The sequence below is a fragment of the Notechis scutatus genome, chromosome 2 (genome assembly GCF_049901735.1).
Source record: "Notechis scutatus isolate UNSWTSFEM ecotype Mainland chromosome 2, rNotScu1.2, whole genome shotgun sequence".
In the NCBI taxonomy this organism is placed as follows: Eukaryota; Metazoa; Chordata; class Lepidosauria; order Squamata; family Elapidae; genus Notechis; species Notechis scutatus.
The window spans coordinates 153,753,786-153,777,214 of NC_142010.1; the positions used below are offsets into that span (position 1 = coordinate 153,753,786).

The following is a 23,429-nucleotide window of genomic DNA, read 5'->3' on the forward strand; positions in this document are numbered from 1 at the left end:
AGCACTTTTCTGCACTGTTCCGGGTCTAAAGTGTTACATTAGTAGGCAAACTAAGCCTGGCTGAGAATGTTTATTGTTAAAAGGAAACAACTGTTGTCTGTTTTTATGTGGGTCTTCCGAATTTCATGTATATATTATCTTCTTGGGCTTGTCACAACCATATATCTGCACAGGTTAGGATAAATGCAATCCCTGTGTTGTGTCAATCTCCCTCCTCAGAGGCCTGAGCCTTCGATCAAAGCCAGAGCTGCTCCAGGTTCTAGAGCATCGGAACCGGCGCCGGGATGGGACAGAAAGTGGCTTGAAACCATCCCCCCTTGAGCAGGAGCTTCTGCGCTGGCAGCAGAGACGGGAACAGGTAAGGGCCAAGCCACCAAGATGGCCTCTCTCTACCATAGTTCTTGTCGGCAGTGACAGGAAATGCTTTGCAGGTGGACCCTTCAAGGATATCTGATGGGAGCATTCTTTCTTATCTGCAGCATCAACAGCAGGAAGCAACAGGAGATCCTGGTGGGAGCCAACCAGAGTTCATAAAGGTCCGGGAGAAATTACGAAGGACTCAGCAGCAACGGGATCCCTCTCGCCAGCAGGCACCCCCTTCCTTGATATCTGTTCCTTTCCCACACCTTCATCACCCCAACAGAAAGCCCTCCCAGTTCCCAGTCAAGCACCCTCCTGTAGCCCCACAGGCTGCGGCTTCACTTCCTCAGAGTTCCCTCAAGGACTCTAGTTTTACCTCAGTCCCATCAAAAAATTCCCTTGCCAATAATACATGACTGCCTCCCACACATGCCCCTTCTACCACGAATGCTTCATCAGGTGGTTAAATACACAACACCAAGCTGCAATGTGTTCATGTTGGGATAAGGGGCTTATTCAACAACCTTGGTTTAAAAATTTAGCTTAGCGTCACATGGGAATGCAGCTCCTTTCTCCTGTTCTTCCAGATTTGGGGAGGGATTCTCAGAAGGATGTGAATTTTGTCTCCACTCCCAAGTGTGAAAATAGAAAGGAAAAAGGTTGGCCAATTGTGTGAATTCCATTTCTTTCTTTCTTTTTAGTGGTCTGTGAAAGAATTAAAAAAAAAAATCCTATACACACTAAAAAAGACTTCTGGCTTAATGTTGTCTTTATTTACACAGCTGGCCAAATCAAAATGATATAAGCTATGGAGAAACCCTTCAGCTATTTGACCTTAAAAAGATTTGGAGTTATGGGAGGGCGAGCAATGTGATTATCTAGACCAGAGGTCTCCAACCTTGGCAACTTTAAGACTTGTGGACTTCAACTCCCAGAATTCTCCAGCCAGCATAGCTGGCTGGAGAATTCTGGGAGTTGAAGTCCACAAGTCTTAAAGTTGCCAAGGTTGGAGACCTCTGATCTAGACTGAGGTGAAATAATGAAATAATGAACCTTAAAAAATGGGAAGGTTTATTCAGATATTCCGTACATTTGTATATTTAAAACAAACAAAGCAATAGATAGGCTACAATTCTTCCCTCCATGCCCGCCCACCCCCTCAAAAGAAGCCACCCATGCTCCTGAATGATATAAAGACAAGCTTATAAAATCAGCAGATAAAAATGCCCCGTGTTAGCTGGTTTCAGGAAGGGGATGTCCCCAAGTGTGGAGATCAGCTTTTTCTCTGGAAACCTTTCCATCCCTGGCCCTCAATATACCACTTCCTTTTTTTCTATTGACTGACAAGAAGGCACTTACTGTAAAAAAAAAAACATTCTAACATATACACACATACCCCCCCAAAAAAAACCCACACGCAAAATTCTAGGCCACTCCTGGCTTTTGTGGTGCCCTCTGGTTAAGGACTGCAAATCACAGCGTGGCAGCCAATGGGCTGTGACTGCTGGACATTGTAGCCCCAACCAATCTGAAAGGGACCAGGTCAGCTAAGACTGGCCTAGGCTCTTGGGGAGCCTGTTTAGTAATAAAAGCCAAGTCTTCACTGACTAATGTACTTGGCAAAGGGGTTACCATCAGCCCCTCCCTCTAAGAAGTACATGAAGACCAGGAAGGCAGCCAGCAGCCCAAACGCCAGGAGCTGGAGCCAGAGAGGGAGATATCGCTTGGTTTCTGCATTGCTCCCCAGAGCCTTCTCTGCCGCCTGGGCCTGGCGTTCTGCATGTATGGCACGGCGGGGCTGCACCTCCAGCGAAGACAAGCCAGATGATTTCCTTTGGAAAACGCTCTGGTAGGAACTGCTGTCTCTGCGAATATAAACCCAAAAGAGAAATGTAAGTGCAGATGCCAGCATCTTCTTTAACTAGAGCTCAAGACATGTCTAATCCTTCTTGGCCCCATGACTGATTAAATCTCCCTGATACAATCTGTGTTAAAACGTGGTTCCTAAGGTATGAAGATTTATTTCCTACATAAATTTTATTAACCTCTTGGAGAATCTCTTTAATGCAGTCCACATTGTGACTCCTTTTTCACTGCGATATAATTTTCTGACAGAAGCACTAAGAAACGCTATCATAATATAAACACATAATCAACTCTAGACGACCAATAGTTCTAATGTAGGCCTGCTCATAATGACAGTACTTGCTTTCTTTCTTTTACTGGAAGATCTATAAGAATTGTTACAAGGAGATATAATGAATGGTATGTGGGAATGACCTTGGGAGGCAGAAGGAAGAGCTAGACAATGGTCTGATAAATCACATTTGAGCCTGATGGAGGAGAGCCTTTGGTCTGATAAATCACATTTGAGCCTGATTGATGTCAGCCTTTGAGGTAGTCCAGACATGAACCATACCCACATACAGGGGTAGGATGCTACCGGTTCGGCCCGGTTCTATAGAACCGGTAGCTCTGAAGAGCAGCTGACACCGAACCCGTTCACTGTGACAATCTTCTGATTGTCTATTTGGCCCAACCGCCTGCCCGGGCTCTAGGCTGTCCTTTATTCTCTGCTTTTTTCCTCCTCAACTGCTTTGCACGACACAGCTGAGTGTCGCTTGTCAGCTGGAGCAGATGAACGCTTGCTGGACCTGGTAATTTGTGAGCAATGTGCATGCGTGCATTTGGCGTGCATGCGTGAGAAGCAAACCAGTTGTTATGCCAGTAGGATCCTACCCCTGCCCACATACCATTACAGCAGGGCATTCAGCCTCTTCGGCTCCCATCTGAGAGATAGGAATTCATTGGATCAATTTGCCTACCACACCTGGGTACCCACTTGCCTCCGCATAGCTTTAATTATTTCTGAATATTCTTGATGTTAAGTGAGGAAAGAGTGACTTTTTCTTTTTGGTTTACAAGAATCCCATAGGCATTCTTAGCAAACAGGAAGATGGCTGTGGTCCCCAGATGCAGCTCCCTGGGTCAGAGAAAGATCGGGAGGGATAGAGAGCATGCTGGGTCGTTAGAGGGAGTGTCAGAGAGACTCTTCACTCCTTTTGCCTTCTGGGGAATGGCTGTCCTGTGACCGGCCCTGCCCACTGTGGCAATGTGGCACTACAGGTAGTCCTTGACTTACAATCGTTTGTTTAGTGACTGTTCAAAGTTACAACGATACTGAAAAATGTGACTTATGGCCATTTTTCACAGTTACGACCTTTGCAACATCCCTATGATCATGAGACCAAAATTCAGGTGCTTGGCAACGGGTTCATATTTGTGACAGTTGCAGTGTCCCAGGGTCATGTGAACAACTTTTGTGACTTTCTCGCAAGCAAAGTCAATGGGGAAGCCAGGTTCATTTAATAACTGGGTTACTAACTTATCAACTGCAGTGATTCACTTATAACAACTGGGGCAAGAAAAGTCATAAAATGGAGCAAAACTCACTTAACCAGTGTCTCACTTAACAACAGAAATGTTGGGCTCAATTGTGGTCGTAAATTGATGAGTATCTGCATGTGGTACTGTGGCATAAGGGGAAATTTCCTGGTAAGTGAGAACAATCAACCAGTGGAACGGCTTGCCTCCAGAAATTGTGGGTGTTGCATCACTGGAGGCTTTTAAGAAGAGACTGGACTGGACAGGCACTTGTCTCAGATTGTATAGGGTCTCCTGCTTGAGCAGGGGGTTGGACTAGAAGACCTTCAAGGTCCCTTGAACTCTATTATATTGTTATTATCACTACACTGTTACTCCTGTTGCTTCTGTAAATAACCTCCTCCTATTTACTCTTTTCATGGCAATCACTGCTGAGAGCTCCCACGACACACTCCAAAAATGCAAAATACTTTTCCAGAATGGAGTAAGAAGCTCTTTTGTCCAATAAATATATATTTAAAATAAGAGGGTAGTCTTGGATTTATTGACAATGCATGTTAAGATTTCTCCCCGCTGCTTTGGTGGTCATGGGCAACCATTTTAGGTTCAAAGTAAATAGAATCTGTTTGTCAGCCCCTTTGACTTTCTCTAAATCCAGGGAATATTTCTCTCTTTTGAGGTGCCTTAATAATGACTAGGCAGAGCCAAAACTTTGTTTTCATAGAATAAAGCCTTCCAGTGCTGGCAAATTAGATTACAGAAAGAAAGAGAATGAGCAAACTGTTTCATACTAAAAACTAGCCAGTAATTTATTGTTGAATTAAGAAAATCTAAAACATTTGGATGACTATCAAAAGATAAAAACACTTTGTCTTTTCCCATTAATTAACACGAAGTAAACCATTGCTGACAAGACAAAGCTCCATGGAAATGAATTGCAGGGATGAAGTTCATCTCAGTCAGTGCTGTGCAGAAGAACCTTATCAACCATAGGCACTGTGATTTAAGGCCTCCTGGATTAGATTTTCTATTGGGCGTGATATGAAATTTCTCTTACTCTCACCTGATTTCCACTAGTCATCATATTAATGCTACCCTGCCTTTCAGATTTTTCACAAAGATTGCAAAAGATTCTCATTTTGATAATTGCACTAATGCTGATAATTCTGGTGGTGTTCAAAAACTTTGCTTCTACATATGTTGACAACAGCAAGAATCTTAGATGCACAAGGATAGACAGACAAACTAATTCCCACAATGGAAGAATGGATGGTAAAGATGATGGAGCTGGAGATGGCAAAACTGACTGTGTGAATTAAAGATAATTTATCTAACTGCTGTTTTCATTTGGAAACCGTTTCTGGTTTTTGAACCAAAACTGAAAAAAATGAAACTTTAGCTTTAGGTTTTGATGATCAGAATGACTTTTGCTGTTATAGAAATGGCTTCAAACACTTAAAAATGTAAAGCAAAAGATTGAGGTTGCATACAAGTTCATTTAGTGACTGTTCCAAGTTACAACAGCATGGAAAAAAGAATGGAATTATGACCCTTTTTCACAGTGATGAGCTTTACAGCATCTCCATGGTCATGTGATCAAAATTCAGGCGCTTGGCAACTGATTCCTATTTATGACTGTTGGTCTGTCCCAAGGTCATGTGATCACCTTTTGTGACCTCCTGACAAGTAAACTGAATAGGGAAGCCAGATAACCAACCAGGTGATTAACTTATCAACTGCAGTGATTCACTTAACAACTGAGTCAAGAAAGGTCATAAAATAGGACAAAATTCAATTAACAAATACCTCACTTAACAGCATAAATTTGGGGCTCAACTGTAATTGTAAGTGGAAGACTACCTGCATTTTTTTTTTATTTACTATACTGAAAAAAATCAGAACTCACTTTTTTTTCCTTTTTTACCTCTTTCTGTGCTTGTCTCTTTAAGGTTCCTCAATTTTTGTTTCTATTTGTAGCTTATAATAAACTTTAATAAAAATCTTTTTAAAAGTCCTGACGGTGCTCAAAATTCACTGCCTGAGATAGAAGGTTTCACTGAACTTGTTTGGTCAAAATGTGCTGGAACTGCAACTTCCAACACTAACAGCCGGCAGCTATTCTGAGAATGGCATGCCTTGATATATCAAGATGGAACCAAGTTGGGGAAAACTGTCTCAGCTGATGGCAGTTTTAGCATCAACCTTTCTTTAGAGCCAGAAATATTTGGCAACACTGAGCGGACTCCCCATTATAGATAAGGCTGTGCAGCATTTCCAATTCAAATTCCATAAATTATTTTGGTGCACAGGGGCACACAGGGTTTCTTAAGGACTCTTTGAAGTAGCTCTATCTGGACTTAGCATCACCTGGCTCCCCCTCAAGGTCATCAAATCATGCATTTTTCTGAAGGAACCACAGAGAGGCATCCACCCACAAAGCAAACTAGCAACCCCTTCCACAAGATGTTCTCAGGAATATTCTTTCTTTACTGATGCCTCTGCACTGACCCTCCTTACCTCCCAGCTGACATATCCTTCTCACTGGAAGAGTAGGGATATGGCTCTGCAATCTGAAAGAAAATATGGACAGTAGTGAGTATACAGGTAGCCCTTCACTTAAAATTGTTTGTTTCGCAACCATGTGAAATGACAACAGTACTGGGGAAAAAAATTACTTATGACCGGTCCCCTCACTTATGACCAATTGCAGCATGCTCCCCGGTCATATGATCAAAAGTTCGCTGCTTGGCAACCAGCATGTATTAGCAACAGTTGCAGCCTCCTGGGGTCATGTGATCATCCTGTGTGACCTTCCCAGCTGGCTTCTGATAAGCAAAACTAAATGGGGGGAAACTGGATTTGCTTAATGATCACATGATTCGCTGAGCTGCAGTAATTTGCTTAACAACTGTGGCAAAAAATGTTTGTAAAATTGGGTGCAACTCACTTAACAAACTGCTTTGCTTAGCAATAGAGAGGCCAGTCCCAACTACGATCATAAGTCGAAGGCTATCTATACAAAGCTGTAAGGAGGAATCTTTCCTTGACTGTTTCCAATGTGGATAGCTTTCTTGCTCTGTCTAGTTATGTGTGGTGGGATAGGTATCTTGGGGAGAATTTGGCCAGCACTGAGCTTTCCCAGAGACAGAGCAGGATTAAAAGACTGTGTAGCCCAAGCTGGAGGGGATACAGGAAAAGAGGTTCAAGGTAGGCACTCCCTAGAATCTCTCAAACTATATCTGGTAGGTTGGAAGCTTATAGCTTTAGTTTGGCAAGATTCTCTCTGTTAGGAATAAGCAAGTGACAGGTTGGATTCAACTAATGTCAATTGCCAGGGAAATCAGGAGATTCAGGCAGAATCTATAAGAATCTGACCAACTAGGGGTCAAGGGAAATGAGCAGGAGATAAGAAAGACATTCAAAGTGGGCTGGATTTAGATCTACTTGTGACTTATGACACATATGACTCCTCCTCGGACTCAGTTTGCTCATCCCTACAACTAGACTTCTCAGTGTTGTCTTTGGGCTTGACAGCATGTGAGGAACAACTTACTGGTTGGCGGGCGCTCACTGTCCCTGGAGATGTAATATGGCTTGATAAGGATGAATAACTCCGATAGGAAGATCTGGAGGGCTCAGAAGTGTTTACATCCGTATCTGACATAAAAGAAAGAGAAAGGTCTGTCGAAGACTCTGATGGTATGGCATATAATTTTTGCTATATATCAATATAAAAATAATAATGATAAAGGCTGGCGAGATCAGATTTCTCTGATGGATGTTTTTTTGTTCCCAGATTTCTCAATAATTATCAGTTTGACCAAACGTTATGGTTCTAATCTTACAGGTTTTGTGAATTTTCAAAGCCCATTTTGCACTCTCATTTTTCTTCCTACCTTCTGATGCATATGAAGAATGCTCTTCATGGTGGGGCAAATTGTAATTATAACTCCGATATGACTCAGTGGGACTGGGATCTAGGAAATCACAGGGGGAAAAAAGTTAAAGCAAAAGCTCTTCCTCTTTCTGGCACATATGTGTGTATGTATTTGTAGTATAAAAAGCAAGTTAAGCTATTTAAGCTGAAAACTTGTTGCAGAAGGGAAAGATAGTATCTGCAAATGGTTTTGGATCTGTTTGGCATTCTCTTGCATATGACACAACACAATTATAGGTAATCCAAATTTCACAACATAATTGGGATCAAGCAATGCACTTATAAAGCATAACATCATATGACCCTGCCACTTAGCAAAATCCCAGAACTTCTCATTGCCATTGTAAAGGGGATCACTGCGGGTTGTTAAACAAGGAGATCACGTGGCCACTATTTGCTATCCCCTGCTGGCTTCCCCATTGATTTTGCTTGTGGGAAGCCAGCAAATGATGATCATTAGTCCAAAGGCCAGTCATAATCATCATTTGTTCAGCATCATCCTAAGTTTGAATGGTCACTGAACAAATGGTCATTAAGCAAGGACCACCAGTTCTTGCAGAATTCATTCCTGAGATAAGAAGAAACATTCCAGAAATTCTGACATTAAAAAAAAAAAAATGATAACTTTCATAATTACCAAAGCAACATTTAATATAATCATATCAATGAGTAGTGAATGACAGAATCAGAACAGAATTCCTGCTAAAATACTGTAGACCTCTACATCTTCTAGCCAATCTATGGATTGTGGAGAAATTTGTATTCCTCTGTCTATATTAACTTGTATGAATTACTTTAGGTTATAGTAAGTAAAGACAGACGAATCCAATGACTAATTCCAAACTAATAGAGAAAGTGGAAGATCTTCTTTAATGTTCTTTAGTATTCTTTATTTTTTGTACAGCTGAGTATAAATCTCCCCTTCAAAAAATGCTTATAAAATGTTTTAAGAAAAAATATCATTCCAAAGGGTATAAACATGGAAAGAGTAATTTACAAAAATGTACATAGTTAAGGGCAGTATATACAAAAATGTGTATGAATGTTCAGGTGTTATAAAAATCAGCACTGAATTAAGTATATGTTATATAGATTTTTTTTAAAAAAATCACAATTTGTCATGAAAATAGGGTGGAAGTGACTTTTGACTGAAAAAAGGCAAGGATCATAGGAGGCAAAAGGCACCTATCTGTATGTTCTTAAAATGTACCTGCTTATGATGCAGAATATTAATTTTGGCAGTGTCGGTGACAACAAAGTTAACCATGATGTCAAAATGCCCTAAAATCAATCTTATGGGACAAATACATCATTGATTACACATAATATGTGTAAAATAAAGTCCTAACAACCTGTTTGTGGTTTTAGTCACAACCAAGTCAGGTTTATATAGAAATCCCTGTTTTGGGGGTTGAGTTCTGAATATGAACTATGTCATTTTTTTTTTGATGAGAAAATACATTTCTCTTGCTATAACCCCCCTCCCCCCAATAAAATATATCTTCTTCCCAAATAAAAAACTCCTGGCTTTTCAATATCCTCATCCTATGTCCGTGGCTTATAATCCATCTTCCTTCAGTCAAATAATGTCCTCTCACACCTACCTTCATCTCTGTACTCAGAATAGTATTCCTGTCTTGTTGGGACATATTCTTTGAAGTAAGTTCTTGTGGAGCCAAGAGCTGCAGGGTAGAAGGAATCAGAAGGTATTTAAATTTGATTCAGCCTGAATAGGAGTCAGTACCTAGGCTGGGAAATTAAAAAAGGTTGGGTCTGTTTAGTATTATTACAACATAGCTGGGCTGTAGACACTAGACTGAAAAGTTGCAAAACACTCTCCAAGGAAAGCAATGGCAAATTATTTCCCTACTGTTGTCATGAAGACAGTATGGACATACCCACATAGTCACCCAAATGTCGATCTCAAATCAATGGAGACTTTCCCTTTTTAACTTTGATTGTCCATTTCCTTAGAGCACCAAGAACACACACGCCATTGCCCTGCTAATTTTCACCTGTTTGCTTGTTTGTTTCTTGGATTGCTCATCCTTCTAATGTATTTTGTTTCTTAGTCCATGTCGGTTCTTTTACTCCTGTCTTAGCAATTCATGTCACTCACCTTCTCGTCCATAGTTGAAGTCTTCTGCTTTTCGTGGGCTCACAAAGGTCTCTTTTACGTAGCTTTGGCTGGTGGCTGGCTCTGTGTGGGTGAGAAAAGAGGTTAGTGCCTGGTAGGGAGACCTTTCTCCACTTGGGTCATTTTCTTCTTACCTGTGTGGGACACAGACCCTCCAGGTGAAGGATATTGAGTCCGCTCAGTCTCATATTCATAGATTTTCCTTTCATAAAGTTTCCGGGTAGATCCTAGGAAACAGAAATCAGACTGGGGTTATATCTAAGTAGAGAACAATATACAACCCTTCAGCCTCCTCCACATGTCCCTTCTACTCTTCTATTAATACTTCCAGATATCTTTATTGATTGCTTCAAAGTCTTGCCAACTCCCAAAGGAAAGCTCATTGCTTAACCTGTCCTAAATATTGTTCACAATGTTAATCTGTTGCGAAAACACGCCCCAAGCCACATTTGTCCAAGATAAATATGGGTGGGATATTTCACAGAAAAGTAATTCCTGGTTAGGTGCAGCACTCCCTTTAATCATTTTAAGACTCTTCTGACATTTCTCCTTCTTAAAGAGTCAGAAGACTCAATTATGGTATCCACATCGGTTATTTACACAGCTTCCTCCCTCACCTGTGAGAGTGACAGGATTTTATCCCCATATGCTCCATCACTTCAGGCAATTCATTGTGAAATTAGTGAAATTAATGAAAAACTGGAGGAAGGCGGGGCAAATAAAATATTCTCTTATATGCTGGTCTCTTCTGCTGTAAAAGCCAAATGTGCAATTTTTATGAACTAAGAACTATCCTTGGCTTTCAGTGCTGTGCTGAAGGGAGGGCCTGGCAATGCCCCAAAAGGGAAAGAATCCAGAGTAAAATAAGTGATTAGAGAAAAATGAACTTGATTTAATGTTGATTAAAATAACTAAAATCAATTAAGGGTATTCTTACAACTAATGTTCAATATTCTAATAATTTTCCCTCCCAGTTCATTAAAAATTACATTTTGGCAAGGGTGGGGTTGCACATAAATTTTGGGGAAAATAAATTTTTGCCATAAAACTATCTTTTTGGGGGGTTATTTGGTTCCTTTCCTAGCCTGCTACTTTCCCACTTCCAGTCCTCGTCTTATAACAGATCACTTATTGACAATTTGAAGTTATGAAGGATCCTGAAAAAGGGAGTTATGACCCAGGTGCAAAGTTCTGACATTTAGGGCCACTCACATTTACGACTGTTTGTAGTACTCTGTGGTCACATGAGTGCAAATTATGAAGTTTTTGCTGAAACCTGGCCTTTACTTGTTTCCAACTAAACACACCCCAGAGCAAACAATGGGTTCACTTAATCATCGCCACAAAAAAGGGTAATAAAATCCAGGCATGGTCATGCGGTAACCCACTATGCAACCATCATAACTTAGTGTTCAAATTGCGAGCTCAATTAAAACCATACGTCGAGGACTACCTGTACTTATTTTTTTCTGCTCTGGGTAAACACATTGTCACAACACATACCAACAACAGGCCCGTGGGGGATACTGTATTTTTTCAATCGTGCAATAAGTTCCTTGTCTGTCATGCCTTTATATTCATCCATGGTGCTACCTAGAAAATGCAGAATGAGGGTGGAGAGAAATAAGTTGCAGCCAATATCCCTAAATAACAATTAACTGTACAATTGGAAAACACCTACCTTTAAAACTAAATCTCTCACAGAGGATCACACCAACCTCTAAAATACTTTAACTTGAAAGCAAAAGTAGCTTCAGTACCAACGTTACTACAGGTTCCCTGCAGAGAATGATTTCAGTAGAAGCACTTTCCCCCCTTTTTTTTCTGAAGGGAATAAAATGTAATAAACAAGCTGTTCCTAAAAGAGTTACATATGAAAGGAAGAAATGAGATGGGGGAGCAAAACCCAACATAAATAAAGTCACTATTTGGAAGTGACTATATCTCCCATAATAGGAAAGGACAATGGGGTCTGTTATAACAAGAGGGGCTGACCAACGTTGCCTCAACAAGAACTAATGTTCTCAACCCCTTACAGCAGGGGTCCCCAACTACCGGTCCACGGACCGGTACCGGTCCGTGGAACAAGTCCTACCGGGCCGCTGGCTTGCTGGCGCCGCCATCTTGTTTTGATGAAAAAGTGCTTCCGTGAGCTTTTCCGGGTAGAAAGCTCACCGGCAGCTTTTTCATCAAAAAAGATGGCGGCGCCCAGCTGATGTCGGTACCGGGCCGCGCCATAAAAAAGGTTGGGGATACCGGGCCGCGGCGTAAAAAAGGTTGGGGATCACTGCCTTACAGTACTACAAACTAGCCATGTCTGTAAACAGTTGGGCAATGTTGGATTAAGCCAGGGAAGGCAGTAGTGGGTGGATCTAATTCAGTGCTAGGCAGTTTACTAGCACAGCTTTGCTAAAGCCTCCAGGAGGGGCACATAGTTTCCTAAAGCATATTTGCTGAGTGTAGGATAAGAGGATTATGTTCTTCCTACTCCTCTTGATGAAAAAAATAAAATCAAAAAAACCCATTTGATGACTCCCTCTGAATCAAGATAAAGATGTTGTTTCATTACACGTAACTTACGATAAATGTACCCTTAGGATTACTGCCGGCAACAAATATTTTGTCATGTGTACTTATTTTAATCAGGTTTTATTTAATGCCACAATCTTCATTTTTGTGTATCATTTCCTTCTATACTTATGTGTACAGATTTATTTTATTCATTTTAATGTATTAATGCTGCCCAACTTCAATACCTGCAAACTTTGGATATCTCTTAATGCAGCTAATAATATTCAATCTAGCACATAAACATATAGGCCTTCATAAATCTTTAAAAAGCAACAAATGTTTTGCATTTTTGCGAGATTATAACTTTGACAAAAGAACTGGAGGGAAGGTATCAGACAAAAGAATAAGAATAAGCCACTCCTTAAGTTTTTCACCATATTCTTTGCCTGAGCATGAATACAGAAATATTTCTTTTCAGCCACAAAAGAGGCCATTTAAACAAATTCCCCTCAAAATCTTCTGAACTTATTTAATCAATACAGGCTCCAAATGGAACCCATGCATTCTAGATATGTATTACAAGGGATTGTGTCTGATTAGAATCCACATCCATATATCCACATGTAACAAGTTATGCATTGCTTTATTATGGTATGTCAAATAGCCATAAATTAGATTAATATATTAAATCACATCTTATTCTGGACCTTTGTCCGATTCAATTTCTCCTAAAACCCAACATAACTGAGGAAAAAACAAGACAAAAAAAACAAAACTTCAAGTAATTATTGTACTTATTAGATCTGTCTGAAATTCTGTTTTCTACTCTGTCTAAATTTAGGTTCTACCTCTATGAAGAAAATGTTTTTATTTAAATGGAAAAATGTTCAGAGCTGGGGCCTGAATCAGTATCAGACATAGTTTGCAAATTTGTTTTGTCTCAAATGCCTGGGTGTGCCTTGGCTTTCTCTTGAATCCTGCCCCCCCAATCAAAATGCAGATGGAATACTGTAACTCTTTTTTTGCCTAACAATTTGGGATAGATAGGGGTTAGGAACACATTTATTCCATAACAGTGAAACTTATTATTACAGTTGCATGCTTCCTAGGCCTAAGATTAAGTAACATTTAAAAAAACAATTAAGGCAAGCGAATGATCAGAGAAACATTGTGCTAATTAGGACTTTCAGGGTGTAATAACCAGCAGTAGAAGTCCTGTGTTCCTTTTTAATTTGGGGAACAGTTAAATAGGGAGGAGGGAGAGAGAACCAAGAGTCAGTTTGGTCTAGTGGTTAAAGCAGCAGTCTAGAAACCAGGGCACCATGAATTCTAGTCCCGCCTTAGGTATGAAATCCGGCTGGATGACTTTGGGCCAGTTAGTCTCTCTCAGCCGAACTCCTCTCACAAGGTGGTTGTGGGAAAAAGAACATTAGATGTGCTTACTGCTTTGAGTTATTTATAGGGGGGCGTTACCAATCAGCAGCTTGCATGCCTAAATTAAGCTGCACGAAAAACAAACCGTTGATTATGCTATTTTTCCAACTACAAACGTCTGCATTCAACTGAAGTCTAAATTGCGTTGAATGGAAGAAGCAGATTCACGCGGGAAAAGAAGGAAAGTCAGCCAGCGGGGTAAACTGAGCTCCTGACTAAGTTTAGCACACGGAGAAAGTAACCCCGCCCAAAGCGTCCAAAGCCTACTCCAGGGTCAGCTAAGGAACCCGAAAACCTATCCCATCAGCCATTACCTGCAGTCCTTTGCCAAGGAAAGCAGTTTGGTCGAGCTCCAGACCGACCCTCCAACACCCCCCATCCTCTGACAGGACAGCAAATGCCGTGGGCTCGAGGGTCAGAGCGGAGGGTTGGGCGGAAGAGCCCAAGCCTGACAGCTGCCAACTTTCAAAAGCCCGGGACGCTCCGGGCTCGGCTCTGCCTTGCCGACGGAGGGCCAGAGTGGCGGGAGACGCGTCTAAAAGGGCCAAACGGAGGAGGCAGATGGTCACCCTGTCGCCCGGTCCCTAGTCCCCTTTCAAACCCTCCATCGGGGCCCGCCCTCTACCAAACGAGAGACGTGCAGTCGCTGCTCCGGGCAGGCTCGGCGTGGGCGATGCCTTCCATGCCCGGATCCTACGGCCCAACCTTCTTTCGTAACACGCGGATCAGACGATTCCCTCTACTCCCCGCCAAGATACATCCAGTTGGCAAAGGAAAAAAGAAAAAGCGACGCAGCCCTTTTTCCAGTTCAACTTTAGGGGGGAAACGAAGCTGGCTTTGCAACCGAAAAGAGGGGCGGGTGGGGCCGGGCAGAAATTCTCCTAGCGGCGGAGGGAGGGAGGAAGGCAGGGTGGTGGGTGGCACAGAGGGGAGCGGGGGGCTCGTTCCTACCTGCTATTCCGGGCGCACTGGGCTGGTCGCCGCCAGGGAAGTGAGTCAGGCTGCGGGGAGGGAGGGCCCGACAAACTCTGGATCTCAGCGGCGCGCACACACACACGCACCCTCCTCCTTCTCCTCCTCCTCCTCCGTAGCTGCCGGACGGGTTCGGGGCGTGTTTTCTTTTTTCTCTGGCTCTCGTTACCGGCCTTTTGCGTTTCAGATCTTTTCACTTCTTGGCACTGGTAATGCAAATGAACGACGCGCGTTTGCCGCCTTCCAGGCTCAGGAAACGGAGGAAGCAGACGCTATAGGCGAGGCGGAATCCCTCGGGTATAATGGTGGTAATAATAATTAACACTGTCAGGGATCAACCTCTGCCTATCCCAGATCCTTGGGAAGGACTCCATAGGTTGATAAAAATGCCAGATCCAGTCTAAACATCTGGCCGACTGTGTGATCAACCATAATAGAAGTAGAACGTCCGTGGCAAAAGAAAGGAAGGGCAGTGCCGGTTGTAATAGAATATTCTTTTATTGGCCAAGTGTGATTGGGCACACAAATATTTTGTCTCCCGTGCTTAAGCTCGAAGCACTGGAGGGAAATCCGTCTTACGATTTGTTCTTTGTATGTGCACTTAGGACATACAAAGAACAAAGCAATACTGGTAATACCAATAGGAGAAGGTAGGATACCAATAGGAGAAGGTAATAGGAAAGATGAGAAGAAATAGTAACACAGCCCTGCTACATGGGAAAATATCCTTAGGCATAAGACAATGTTGTGAGAATTAGGTGTTTAGTAAAGGGATGGGCAAAAGAAGGGGGGGATGGGGGGACAGAGAAGGAGGTGGCTGGATGGAATCACTGAAGCAGTAGACGTGAGCTTAAATGGAGTCTGGAGGATGGTAGAGGACAGGAGGAACGTTGTCCATGGGGTCAGGATGGGTCAGACACGACTTCAGGACTAACAACAACAGAAGGATGGCGTGAGAGGAAAAACTGTCTTTGTGTCTAGTTAGTTGTTTTGGCATGCAAATTCCTGCAGGGGCGTTCTGAGGGGAGGAGTTGAAACAGTTTATGTCCAGGATGTGAGGGGTCTGTATATATTTTTCAGCTCTATTTCTGGCTGGTGCAGTATACAGGTCCTCAATGGAAGGCAGGCTTGTTGCAATTGTTTTTATCTCCAGTCCTAACTATCCATTTAAGTCTGTACCTGTCCTGTTTGGTTTCTATACCAAACCAGACAGTTACAGAAGTACAAAGGCAGACTCAAGAATTCCTCTGTAGAACTGTATCAACAGCTCCTGGGGCAGTCTGAGCTTTCTGAATTGACACAGGAAAAATATTCTTTGTTGTGCCTTTTTAATGATGGTTCTAATATTAGGTGTCCATTTCAATAGACAATAATAGGTGCCTTGGATGCAATTTTAAAACATCTGGAGCAGCATCAGCATTGACCAAATTACCAACAGTCAATTACAAAATGCAACTTTATTTGGAACACCTTACAACCTGCTATAGTACCTTTGTTTATGTCCAGGATGTGAGGGGTCTGCAAATATTTTCACAGCCCCCTTTTTGACTTGTGCAGTATACAGATCCTTGATTGAAGGCAGGTGGGTAGTAATTTTTTTTCTGCAGTCCTAATTATCCTCTGAAGTCTGTGTCTGTCCTGTTGGGTTGCAGAACCAAACCAGACAGTTATAGAGGTGCAGATGACCAACTCAATAATTCCTCTGTAGAACTGTATCAGCAGCTCCTTGGGCAGTTTGAGCTTTCTGAGTTGGCGCAGAAAGAACATTCTTTGTTGTGCTTTTTTGATGATGTTTTTGATGTTAGGTGTCCATTTTAGGTCATGTGATATAGTAGAACCTAGAAATTTGAAGGTCTCTACTGTTGATACTGTGTTGTCTAGTATTGTAAGAGGTATAGGAGGGTTTCTTCTAAAGTCTACCACCATTTCTACGGTTTTGAGTGTGTTCAGTTCCAGATTGTTTGGTTACACCACGAGGCAAGTTGTATAACCTCCTGTCTGTATGCAGATTCATCGTTGTCTCAAATTAGACCAATCACTGTTGTGTCATCAGCAAACTTCAGTATTTTAACAGATGGATTGTTTGAGATGCAGTCATTGGTATATAGGGAGAAAAAAATGGAGAAAACACACAGTCTTGGGGGGCCCTGTGCTGATTGTGCAGGTATCGGATGTGATTCCACTTAGCTTCATCTGCTGCTTCCTGTCTGTTAGGATGCTTATGATCCACTTACAAGTGTATTCAGGTACCGCTAGCTGGTTTAGTTTAGTTAGAAATGTGTCTGGAATGATGGTTTGAATGCTGACCTGAAGTCTACAAAGAGGACCCTTGCGTAGGTATTTGGAGATTCAAGGTGTGGTAGGATGTAATGCAGAGCCATATTAATAGCATCATCTGTCAATCTTATTTGCTCGGTATGCAAACTGCATGGGATCTAACAGCGGATCTGTGAAGGTTTTCAGGTGGGACAGCACAAGCCTTTCAAAGATTTTCATAACTACAGATGTTAGAGCAACTGGTCTGTAGTCATTCGGTTCCTTGATGGAGGGCTTCTTTGGCACTGGGATGAAGGTAGAACGTTTGAAGCAGGAAGGAACATAGCACATCTCTAGTGATCTATTGAAGATTCGGGTGAAGATGGGGGCCAATTGGTCAGCACAGACTTTTAAGCAAGAAGCAGTTGTCAAGTTTGGTGAGGTTTACCTTATGTTGGGACTATATCTCTCAGAATGTCCAGACAACATGAGGGAAGTTTATATTACTTTCTAAAGAAAACTAAATGCTGATAAGAGTTATCAAATGACTTGGGAACACAAGGAAGGCCTGTTTGCACAGCTCAGGGCCCTCACTCTGCATCAGGTCATCCAGACGTTTTAAGTATCTGAGAGTAACACTCTGTAAGGCCACGCGGTGGCAGCAAAGACACAAAGAAACCTTTAGCTCCTTGCTGTCATTTGAGGATCGTCCAGAATGTTATGGACCAGATACCAGTAGGCAGTCCTAAACGTTTCTCCTCCCATGGTCTTCCTCTGCCGGCACCGATACAAATTCAGCCAGATATTGCGAATGGAGCTTCGACACTACAGTATTAGTTGCATCCTCCATGAGCAGATTCTAATCTCAAAACGGGCTCACGCCAGGAGAAAGGAGAAGCCGCGGACAAAAGGGAGCCCGCACTGCAAGAAGACCTTCCATTGAGCAGGAAAAGGCTACATCTCCCATCAGACTTTGGGGGAAAGACTGCCCTTCGCATCTCCTTCGCCCCTCCCACTGGCCGAGGACTTGCCCGAGCATGCAGCTTTCAGTTTCTCTAGAGAGCGAGCGTGACGGGAGTTGAAGCGTTGGTCCTTCTGCGCCTGGAGAATCGCGGGGAGGTGAGAATGAGGCGCAGAACGCGTCTCTCCTGTCCATTTCCAGCATGTGAGCCGGGGAGATGTTTTGTCTTATCCAGGAGAGAAGAAAACGAGGCTGGCCCTTTCCCTGGGTTTGAAAAGCGAAGGAGCGAAATACGGCAGTGGCACTGACTGGCGCTGTCTCAAGCCATCGGGCACCCTTCCTCAGTTATTGCAGGGGGAGAGCCGGGTCAGCCAGTCTGTCTGTGAGGGTCAAAATCAGGAGGGCTCAGGTGGCACCTCTCACGACTGACAACACTGTGTTAAAAGCAAATTGCAGCTCACGTCATCGGGTGCAGGAAGTGCGAGGCTGATGTGGGATTTAAATTGGGGAGAAAGGGGGAGAGACCGGTGCTTATGTAGGTGCAGGATATACGCGAGGGAAGTTGCTAAATATATCACCCGTTAACAAACGTAATGTGTTACAAACTCATTGTATTGGTTGAGACCTTCTGAGGTTGCCTGGATACTTTTTCATGTGAGTTCAGCCATTTCTCACTTGATGATGCTGTTAAAGTCCCACTTTTGTAAGCTAGCCACTATGAGGTCTGCTAGGAAGGATCCAGGAAAGCTGAAATGCTCTCATATAACTCTGTTCTGATTTTGAGTCTTGATGTCAAACTTGTGTCCATTAATTCTTTTGCACAAAGTTTACCCTGTCTGGCCTACTTAAGAACCCAGAGGGGCATTGCTGGCAGATGTCACATTGGAGGAATTCACATTATTTCCCCTGATTGGGAGAGTAAATGGTTAATGGAAATAGCCTTTATGAGTTGAAAACGCTTTTCTGGACCAGTCCAGATGTTCTGGCTATAATATTTGTAAGAGTACAACATGAACTTATTGTTTGCTTCACTATTTAGAATCCAGATTTATTTTATTTTGAACAAGATTTATTTATTGTCTGCCTTTCTATTTAAAGGAGTGCTCATAATTCCCCTTTGAGTTATTGACAATGGCATATTGTAAGCTATTGATTGTGAAACTTACATTGGTAAGCATAAATGAGAACAATTAATCAGTCAAACAGCTCACCTCTGGAAGTTGTGAGTGCTCCAAAACTGAAGGCTTTCAAGAACAGACTGGGCAGCCATTTGTCCAGAATGATACAGGATCTTCCAGCCCTATTGTTCTATGTCCTGTGTTCCAGACCAGAGAAGACATTCATGTGGTATAATGGTTGACGTCCTGGATTTGTGGTTATGCAGTTGAACCCAGTTTGAGGCTAACCTCAGGCATGAAATCCCTCTGGGTGATTTGAGGCCAATGTCCTTCCCTCAGTCTAACTTACTTCACAGAGTTGTTGTTGTAGAGGGAAATTGATAGAGGAAGTGCTGTGTGGAAATCTAACCAATAAAAAAATTCTGGGCATCTTGCCATATGGATATGAGTTTCTCCTACCTTACAGGAAGACCATTAGCAACATTAAACTATACTTTTCTCCTAAAGGGAAATCTCACTTGTACAATTGAACAGTGACTTTCCTCTTTTGTATGTCAGACTGTGGAGCATTATTCATTAATATGAACAACTGAGTATGAGGCGTGTCTTTTCAGATGATGATGATGATGATAGTCAGGGACCCAGACAGGTTCTTGGTGGAGGAAGCAATGCTTGATAAAGCCACATAATTGTTGTTACTAACAGTGATTCTAACACGCTTTGCCTTTTTTGTGCCAGCCATGACTGAACCTCTGGACTTCTACCAAACGTTTGTTTTCCTTGATATTGAGTCCACCGGGTTGCCCAGAGACCAACCGCGCATAGCGGAGCTGTGCCTCTTTGCTGTTCACCAATCTTCCCTGCAGCCCTCTCCACAGACAAAAGGACCCCAGCTGCCTCGCATCATAGACAAGCTGATCCTCTGCATCGACCCCCAGAAACCCTTTACTCTGTGCGCACAGGCTATAACTGGGCTCAGCAACCAAAATCTAGAAGAGAACTGTAAGCAGGAAACCAACCGTTCTTTGATGGAGACCCTGAAAGGGTTTTTAGACCGGCAAGCTCATCCCATTTGCTTAGTGGCCCACAATGGTCTCCGCTTCGACTTTCCTCTGCTACGTAAAGAACTGTGGCAAATAGGCACCGACCTGCCTGCAAATACAGGATGCCTTGACACATTGCAGGCTTTGAAGGATGTACTTAGAGTGCCATACCTGAGCTATAAGCTGGGAAATCTGTACCAGTATTTCTACAGAGAGGAACCATCCAGAGCCCACACAGCTGAAGGAGATGTGCTTACTCTTCTCCTCGTGTTTCTTGCTAAGGCCCTCGAGCTGAAAGCTTGGGCAGCCCATCAGGCCCAGAAGTGGGAGGAGATTCAACCTATGGATTTTCCTCACTCAAACAGGATCTGATCTCTGGAAAAAATAACACCCTATCTCTACTTGTCTTCCGTTATACTGAACCATATTTTTTTTAAATTGTGGTTTGTTGATTAAACCATAATTTATAAGCTTGTTCTTGACCAACCAAGCTCTTTTTCTTTCCTGGATGTAGAAAACCACAGCAACAACCACAGAGAAGATATGCAGTGGCAGTTAGCAAAACATGATTCAAACCTGGAACAGGAAGGGAATACTAGAAAGAAACTCAATGTGGTTCTGCCTAAACTTTATTTGATATAAGAGGAAGGGAAACAGGGAAGGAAAATGCAATTAACTTTCAGGATTCTATTACTAATACCTACCGGTATATCAATAAATTAGAGTGCCAATAAATCTTGTAGGTTCTTCTTCCTGACGTGGACTTGAAGAGGGTGACACTTGGGATCATGTGGCAACTATCTGATCCTTGGGAGAAGATCCTGCTTTAATAAATAGCCAACACATGCTGTGTCAGGTCTCAATGAATTTTTCCTCTTCAAATCTGAAATGCCACATGATCCTAGAAATTCCTTTTCATTTGCACATTTAAGGAATTTGTCTAATTCTACTTCAGATTTTCATCATTATTTTTGAGCATAATGTACACAGTTGCTATAAGGCTAAAATTTAAAGATGCATGTTTTAGTTTCTTAGCCAACTTTTCCTATTTTAAAGGAAAGGGATTCTCCTGAAGATATGGATTTAAACCTACTTTGAGACAGATCTGGATTTTGGAAATATTTGGAAGGGAACTTCAGGAATCCTTTCTATGTGCTCTAAAGGAAAATGAATTATTGGTGATAAGAAGACCAAGCTTTTGATAACAAATTTGCCACTAGGAATTCCATAATTTATTTAAGCTATCTTAAATTGGGGTAAAAGTTATTATGGAGAATTAAATTTGAAAAGTGTGTGAGTTAACAGTATTTCCACTAAAGATCCTCAAATTTTGAAGATTTGGATTGCTTATATTTGCTCTGGATACAAATGCCAACTTTCCCACTCCCCCTAATGTATCTTGAAGTAAGGTTTGTTAATGTAAGTGCCTGTTCCTCAATTACTGCCTGTAATTATATTAGTAAAGAAACCTTTACAAATACCTGGAAGATGCCAGGTTGGAGATGAATAAAGTTGTCTTATCTTACAATCATGAAATGAAAAGTTTATTTTTGAATGGGATTGCGGTTTTAATAAGTTTGTGGGTGAGACCAAATTTGAACTGGGCACTTCTTGTTATATATTTCAGCCACCATTGCTATCAGAAGGCCTTAATATTCTGCTTTTAACCCATGGTGTTTAACATTGTGATGTATAAATGTTAATGAACACAGAAGTAGCATTTGTAAATAATGTTGGCATAAGGAAGTAGTTTTCTAGCACAGTACTTATTTGAACTCCCACATGCTTGCAATAACCTGTGAAAAAAATTCCTAAGTTCCTAAGTAAACAAAATAGGTTGTTCTAGGAAGTACTTCCTGTTGCTTATTTGTTTATCTCATAATTATCAGTTACATTTGATGGACTGTTTTCTTATTCTCTTATTTTTTTATTTTTTAAATCCCCTTTTATTTGATATATGCACAGTTATGTAAAAAAAAATCAGAGACTGAGAGGTACAACCAATGAATCGGTTAGTTTAAAATTGTCCCCTAATTAAATTGGCCAGAGATTTTATTTTTACAAATAAAATTTACTTTCTTTAAAAAAATATATTAAAAATTGGCAGAGGTTTTCTTAAAAGAAACATTTCCCCCTCTCTCATGCTGGAAGATGCAGTTTTGTTGCTATCTTCTCCAAATGTGTGGGATGCACCTTTTTGGATGCTGCCTAAGACATCAATAGGAATGATTTTTCCAACTGATTTTATTATAAATAAATATGTGATTTTTTTAAAAAAATGATTAAATTAAAGCTCATACAATAATTTGGTCCCAAAATCATGCAAAGTTGCCTTCTTTTTAACTATCATAGATTGAATTGTACACCATGGAGGAAAGAAAAATTATTGTCTCTTCACTTGTGAAACTTTCCTCAAATTATATTGTGACTCTCCAATTTGTTCTGACTTTTTAATAGAATTTGATTTAATAGATGAATGAATCTGTATGGATAATAATTACAGGTTTTGAAATGAATTATCAATTTCCTACTTAAGGATTTGTTTGTTTGTCTCTTATGTATTTCAAAAATTGGTAAATTCTTTAGAATTATTATGTAGTATGAAAATTGCATATGGTACTTTAATGTTTTTAATGTACTAACTGCTGGAGAAAATAAATGAATGAAAGTTAAAAAATATTTCAAATAAACTTGCGTATGGAGTTTTCTTAATACGGTATAGCAGTGCTTGCCAAACTTTTTCCTTCATTCCCTAAAATTTCTTCTGATAAATTCCTTTTTACCCAATGTGGATAAAATGTTTTAAGTCAACTTAAATGTTCCTGTTGTGCAGAGGTGGGATACGACAGGGTTAACTACCGGTTCGGGATTTACGAGCTTCCCTGCATGCTGTGAGCTGTGCGCCTGTAAATAATCATCAGCACGCTGCGTGCCGAGAAGCAGCCTTTGAAACAGCCCTCTTTTCCTGCTTTTTTAACTGCAGCTCGTTCGGCAGCTGAAGTTGAAAAATCAGGAAATAAAGATCAGGTAAGAGCCCGGGTGGGCGTGTGGGCAAAAACATCAGCAGACATAGAACCGGTTCTATGTCTGCTGCTCTTCAGAGCTACCGGTTCTACAGAGGTGGACAGAACCGGTAGAAACCCACCCCTGCTGTTGTGATTGGGTGTGTTTACCTAAAGAAAAAACAGTTTTACCTAATTTGGGGTAATTTATCCAGGCTTGGGAAGCACTGCAATCACTATCACACTTTCAAACTGAATACAGAAGTTCTGTCTTAATACCTTTGAATTGGCCTGCAGTGGGGAAAACACTAAAA

At 41.6% G+C, this 23,429-nt stretch overlaps 3 protein-coding genes across 11 annotated transcripts in view; 2 read left to right on the top strand and 1 right to left on the bottom strand.

The window, feature by feature from the left end:
* LOC113417686 (5'-nucleotidase domain-containing protein 2-like) overlaps positions 1 to 1,110 on the top strand; it is a 52,004-nt gene extending 50,894 nt beyond the window's left edge. Inside the window, exons 14-15 of the mRNA XM_087956889.1 lie at positions 220 to 358; positions 480 to 1,110. Coding sequence (XP_087813015.1) covers positions 220 to 358; positions 480 to 776 — 436 coding nt within the window. The 3' untranslated portion in view covers positions 777 to 1,110. The remainder of the gene's footprint in view (positions 1 to 219; positions 359 to 479) is intronic.
* Positions 1,111 to 1,410: 300 nt separating this feature from the next.
* Positions 1,411 to 14,876, bottom strand: EMD (emerin). 4 transcript variants are annotated; one of them, XM_026676178.2, is made up of 9 exons: positions 14,715 to 14,876; positions 11,322 to 11,411; positions 9,953 to 10,045; positions 9,801 to 9,881; positions 9,286 to 9,363; positions 7,641 to 7,721; positions 7,298 to 7,401; positions 6,262 to 6,314; positions 1,411 to 2,225 (listed from the first exon to the last, which is right to left on the bottom strand). In XM_026676178.2, exons 2-9 carry the CDS (start codon positions 11,401 to 11,403, stop codon positions 1,961 to 1,963), a joined length of 837 nt encoding a protein of 278 aa, XP_026531963.2. In that variant the 5' UTR covers positions 11,404 to 11,411; positions 14,715 to 14,876; the 3' UTR covers positions 1,411 to 1,960. The 4 variants fall into 4 exon arrangements, with proteins under 4 accessions (XP_026531963.2, XP_087813018.1, XP_087813016.1 ...); XM_087956892.1 differs by lacking the exon at positions 14,715 to 14,876 and adding an exon at positions 14,469 to 14,584; XM_087956890.1 differs by lacking the exon at positions 14,715 to 14,876 and adding an exon at positions 14,268 to 14,478.
* Positions 14,877 to 14,904: 28 nt separating this feature from the next.
* Positions 14,905 to 22,803, top strand: TREX2 (three prime repair exonuclease 2). 6 transcript variants are annotated; one of them, XM_087956894.1, is made up of 2 exons: positions 14,905 to 15,032; positions 19,809 to 22,803. In XM_087956894.1, the coding sequence occupies exon 2, from the start codon at positions 19,811 to 19,813 to the stop codon at positions 20,483 to 20,485; it is 675 nt and encodes a 224-aa protein (XP_087813020.1). In that variant the 5' UTR covers positions 14,905 to 15,032; positions 19,809 to 19,810; the 3' UTR covers positions 20,486 to 22,803. The 6 variants fall into 6 exon arrangements, with proteins under 6 accessions (XP_087813020.1, XP_087813023.1, XP_026531961.2 ...); XM_087956897.1 differs by having other exon boundaries at positions 14,946 to 15,043; XM_026676176.2 differs by lacking the exon at positions 14,905 to 15,032 and adding an exon at positions 17,998 to 18,110.
* The last annotated feature ends 626 nt before the right edge of the window (positions 22,804 to 23,429 follow it).

Coding starts and splice junctions, on each gene's coding strand:
- TREX2 (XM_087956898.1), top strand. CDS start 18,117: ATGAGGCGCAGAACGCGTCTCTCCTGTCCATTTCCAGCAT. Junction 18,157..19,808: donor CTCCTGTCCATTTCCAGCAT/GTGAGCCGGGGA, acceptor TTTTTGTGCCAG/CCATGACTGAACCTCTGGAC.
- EMD (XM_026676178.2), bottom strand. CDS start 11,403: ATGGATGAATATAAAGGCATGACAGACAAGGAACTTATTGCACGATTG. Junction 9,364..9,800: donor CTTCAACTATGGACGAGAAG/GTGAGTGACATG, acceptor TCTACCCTGCAG/CTCTTGGCTCCACAAGAACT. Junction 6,315..7,297: donor CAGTGAGCGCCCGCCAACCA/GTAAGTTGTTCC, acceptor ATTTTCTTTCAG/ATTGCAGAGCCATATCCCTA.